Source organism: Nanorana parkeri, unplaced genomic scaffold (assembly GCF_000935625.1).
Source record: "Nanorana parkeri isolate BGI_ZX_2015 unplaced genomic scaffold, ASM93562v1 scaffold1233, whole genome shotgun sequence".
NCBI lineage: Eukaryota > Metazoa > Chordata > Amphibia > Anura > Dicroglossidae > Nanorana > Nanorana parkeri.
In genome coordinates, this window is record NW_017307501.1 from 324,737 (window position 1) to 329,566 (window position 4,830).

At 48.4% G+C, this 4,830-nt stretch overlaps 1 protein-coding gene across 1 annotated transcript; it reads right to left on the reverse strand.

Moving 5' to 3' along the window:
* Positions 1–2,116: 2,116 nt before the first annotated feature.
* Positions 2,117–4,830, reverse strand: LOC108797143 (fibrinogen-like protein 1-like protein). Its single transcript, XM_018568715.1, has 2 exons — positions 4,650–4,830; positions 2,117–2,817 (listed from the first exon to the last, which is right to left on the reverse strand). The coding sequence occupies exons 1-2, from the start codon at positions 4,828–4,830 to the stop codon at positions 2,117–2,119; spliced, it is 882 nt and encodes a 293-aa protein (XP_018424217.1).

The window sequence follows — 4,830 nt, forward strand, 5'->3', positions numbered from 1 at the left end:
GGGGGGGATTCCAGAGCTGGGCTTTAAAGTGTGGGTGAATGTAGGTTTTCAGCTAGGACAAGTCATATGTATTAGTCTGTAAGTCACTCTGCAGTGTGTGTATTCTGATCTCCCTACTATTCAGATCTCTTTTGGTGCAGGAGCAGTTATGTGAGCCTTCGGGAAACTAGTAATGTGGCTTTAGAGCTCGCTGCTTCCTCTCTGGGAGTTTTATGCATGAAGTTTTCATATGCAAAATGTATGAATGTTCTTTATTTTTAATCCCAATCATAATACATTGTAATAATAATACATTCAAATCATAATAAATTGCATAGAGATCATAATCATTGTCATACAGAAAAAAACCAAACCGGATACACCCTTGAAATATGTCTTCTCCATTTTACATGCATTCTGCATTCCTATCTCTGATAAAGCCCCTCGGTTCAAGTTCCAGTGTCTCCTCTTGCCCTGGTTAACCAGAGCGTACCGGGCGATCCGGCAGAGTCTGTACTGAGATGCTACAAATGGTCTAACGAGCGGATACAACAACAGGAACTGTATCAACTCACATTTAGAAAACGGATACAAACACATCTCTTGGTTTCCGCTATGCCGGTTTATTAAACATTGATTTGATCGTGTCCATTTATTAGAGGTTTATTATAATGATCTGACCTGGTTATTTATTATATGAATTACATTTGTAAGGACTGGGAGGACTTCCGTCCACCAGTAGCCAACCTGCCATTCTCGGTTCGCAGCCAGGAATCGCAGCTAATGGAGGTAATGGAGTTTATTTAAAGTGTATGTATAGCCTGACAGGGAAGAATTCACCATCAATGGTATTCATCATAATATCTATGTCATGTGTCTGTTCCATCAATGAGTCTAAGGGGCTGATTTATAATAATATATATATACAGTATATCTTATATATAGAATATATATCATCTACCACCACTAGATGGAGCCGTGGCACATGGGAAATTCCTAACATTAATGAGCCAACAAGTTTTGGGGGCTCCAAACGCTCCCCCTTCATCAGGGCTCGTCACACTGCAATCAGCCGGCACGTACAGCTCCGTGCTGCGTGCACGGCCGTATCGGGCGGCTTCCGGGAAGGACGTGTGCTGCGTGTGATTAGTACGCAACCCCCGTCCTCTATGGGACTACGCAGCCGTACGCCGCCCTACACTCACCCCAAGTGCAGGACCGTACGGGTGCGGGTGTCTCAGCTCGGACGCAGACAGGATCTATTCTGTCAGCGTACGAGTACGGACACCCGCACGGATGTGCAGCGCGGGTGAGCGTGGGGCGGCGTACGGCCGCGTACTCCCATAGAGAAGGACGTAGGGGCTGCCTACTAATCACACGCAGCACCTGTCCTTCCCGGAGATGCCCGATACGTTTGAGCTGTACGTGCCGGGCCGTTTCGCGTGTGAATGAGGCCTTAAGGTGCCCATACACTGCTCGATTCTCGTACGAGAATCGCGCAGTGTGAACGAAGACGTGCGACCGTTTCTACTGTACGGTCGCACGTCTTTTGTCTAAGGAGCACGGTAGAAAACCAGCCGAGAATCGTACGATTTTCGGCTGGTTTGAACGATGCTCGGGAGACAAATGCCGAACGGGCCGGTGTGCGCACGCGCACGCTGCCCGTTCAGCATTGCGGTCATCGGAAGCCCTCCCCTCAGGGGGGCGGGCTTGCGATGATCGAGAGTACGATCTGCCTGTCCAAGATAGGCAGATTGTACGTTTTTTACTTACTTTACAACCATCGCAAGACTACGGTCTTGTGATTCTTCCCTTGTGAGTCCGTTAACCCCATGCAATATTCAAACCCTGATGAAGGGGGAGTGTTTTAAGCCCCCCGAAAATGCGCCCATGTGACGAATCATTGAAGCTACGTGACCTCTTTTATTATTTGGCCTGGCTCTCCCGTTGTATTTGTGAGGGTCATTCTTGGTACCCACCAAAGGGGAACCCTGCTTTACTATGGGCAGCCTCACCAGAACCAGGGAGCTTGCTGCAAAATTCTATTTCCTCCCTTTTATTGAACATTTTGAATCCCCGGCTATACGTTTACACCTTAACCAAATTCCAGCCATTTTTCGATGACTCCGCCCCGGTTTTAGCTGTAATGGATGGGATAATAGTCGCCAGCTCCAGGCAGCGGTATGGGGGAGCAGTTCTTGCGGCCCGGCTTTATCATAATCCCGGTGGTTTTACAGGGGTTCTTCTCATGGCATATGTCGCCCCAGTACACCTCGCCGTCCGTATTGAGGAGAGCCGAGCGACAACTGTGGAACCACCACCCGCCTTTCAATTCAGCAGCACAGTTGCGGTCCCACCGGTCGTTGTCCTTGTCCCTGGTGGAGAACTTCATGTTGTCATGAGTTCCTGTCTCGTTCCAGGCAGTGAGGGCATCGCCAGCGTTGCCGGAGTACTCGCCCAACCTCAGGGAATATCCGCTGGCCTCGCTGTCCACCCTGAAGCTTGAATAGTCGGCATAGTGCTGCTTATCCTGACTGTCCACCAAGAGGAACCTGACAGTGAAGGCGCTCTGCCTGGTGAGCAGATAGATCAACTCATTGCCCAGCCAGTGACTGCCCTGGAGGTCACCAAATCCATCTCTGTATTCCTGCCAGTCATGTGACCCGAAGGAGGTGTGGTCTCCGGGCATTTTCCTCTGCAGAACAGTCCAGCCGGCCCCGTCGGAGCTGAGGTCACAATACACCGCCAGCGGGGGGGAGTTTTTGGGCCAGATGACGTAGAGTCCACTTCTCCTTCTTAAGTTCAAGTACACTGCTCTGCAGTCCTTTGCCACCAGTTCTGTTAATATATAAAATTATTGTTAAACAAGGGAAAAAAACAGCGTGAAGGATAATACACCGATCAGCCATAACATTGTGACCAGTGACAGGTGAAGTGAATAACAGTGATTGTCTGGTTACAATGACATCTGGAAGTGGGGGGGATATATTACAATGGACCGTTGAACCGGTGACAGGGTAATGGGGGGCCAAGGCTCATTGATGCGTGTGGGAGCGAAGGTTGTTCTATGTATTCCAATCCCAATTCCAATAGAAGAAACACAGGAGCTCAAATTGCTAAAAAAAAGTTAATGCTGGCTCAGATAGAAAGGTGTATGAACACCGGTCAGGGGGCCCATGCTGATCCGTGTCCACCGCCAAAAGCTCCTACAATGAGCACGTGAGCATCAGAACTGGACCACAGAGCGATGGAAGAAGGTGGCCTGGTCTGATGTACATCATGTGGATGGTCGGGTGCGTGTGTGTCGCTTACCTGGGTAGCACCGGGGATGTACTATGGGAAGAAGACAAGCCGGCGGAGACAGTGTGATGGGCAATGTACTGCTGGGACACCTCGGGTCCTGCCATTCATGTGGATGTCCCTCTGACACCAACCACCGACCTAAACATTGTTACTGACCACGTCCCCCCCTTCATGGACACGGTATTCCCTGATGGTTCCAGAACAATATTTATGCAATGCTCTGGAATTAGTAGCAGTGTTGTCAGCCTGCTGTGTGTGTTGCTTTAGCTGACCGTTGGGTTTCCTGTCTGTGCAGACCAAATAGGCAGCACAATGACCCACTGAAAGAGCCAACTAGTGATGGGCTGCATGTTCGACTCGAGCAAAGCCTGTTCTAGCGTTCGCTGACTGCCGAGCATTGCGGGATGTTCGCGGTATGTTCAACCACGGAACATCCCACAATGCACTGCGCCCTCCGAAACTGTAATTGGCTACAGTCTTGCACCTGACCTTGGGTCAGGTGCAAGACTGTGCCAATCAGGGCTCAGTACACATTTAGAGCCATGATTGGGCAAAGTCATGATGACTCTGCCCAATCATGTCTCACAGCTAAGTCCCTGCAGCACACTATATAAGGCTGCTGACACCGCGGCCCTAAGTAGTGTGTTGTAGGAGATAAAGAGAGAGAGAGTTCTAGTAGAGTTAGTGACAGCAGATTTATTGAGATTGATAGAGAGTTATAGCAGAGTTAGATATATATTAGAGTTCTATTTATTAGAGAATCACTAAATTACCAATACCCACTTACCGGCAATTTAAATGTCATTTTTTGCTTCAGCAGGTCCTATACATCATACGGATGCGCCACTTTACAGGCAGTGAAAGGGGACCCCCCAGGCACCATATTTAAAGGAATTTTTCATTTTTAATGTTTCGTTTTAAGTGATGTTAAATCACTGCTCCTTTAAAATTTTTTTTTTTTTCATTGATACATGTCCCCCAGGGCAGTACCCGGATACACTTATTATGGCCAATAAATTGCATATAAGGCTTCAAAATGGGGACATTTCATTTTCTGAGTTCTACCCCCATAGACTTACATTGAGTTCGAATTAGAACCGAGCATAGGGGTGTTCGGTTCATCCCTAGAGCCAACATGGCAGGCTGACAAAGCTACTTAAAGTGGAGCTTGAAGTAAAATGCAGGGACCCCTACAGTCACTCATTACATTTCCTTATGGGGTTATCTTCTAACACATTCTAATGTAAACCTCGCCCATGGGCACTTCACCATCCATGTACATTGAGACATCGGCGTCCAGTAATATTCTTCTCTGCCAATACAGAATATGAACCCAATGTGTTAACCCTTTTAATGGCGACACCCACCTTGGTAGACCCCGGAGGTTGGGACGTTGATCAGCTGTCCAAATTGCGCCTCGCTGATGAGGTGTTTGTTGGCGATCTGATGGTACAGCTCTTGGCGGGTGACGTGAGTCAAGAAGGCATTGCATGTGATCCCGGTGAAGGTGAGCAGGAAGAACGAGCAACAAATCCACTGAGGAACCAT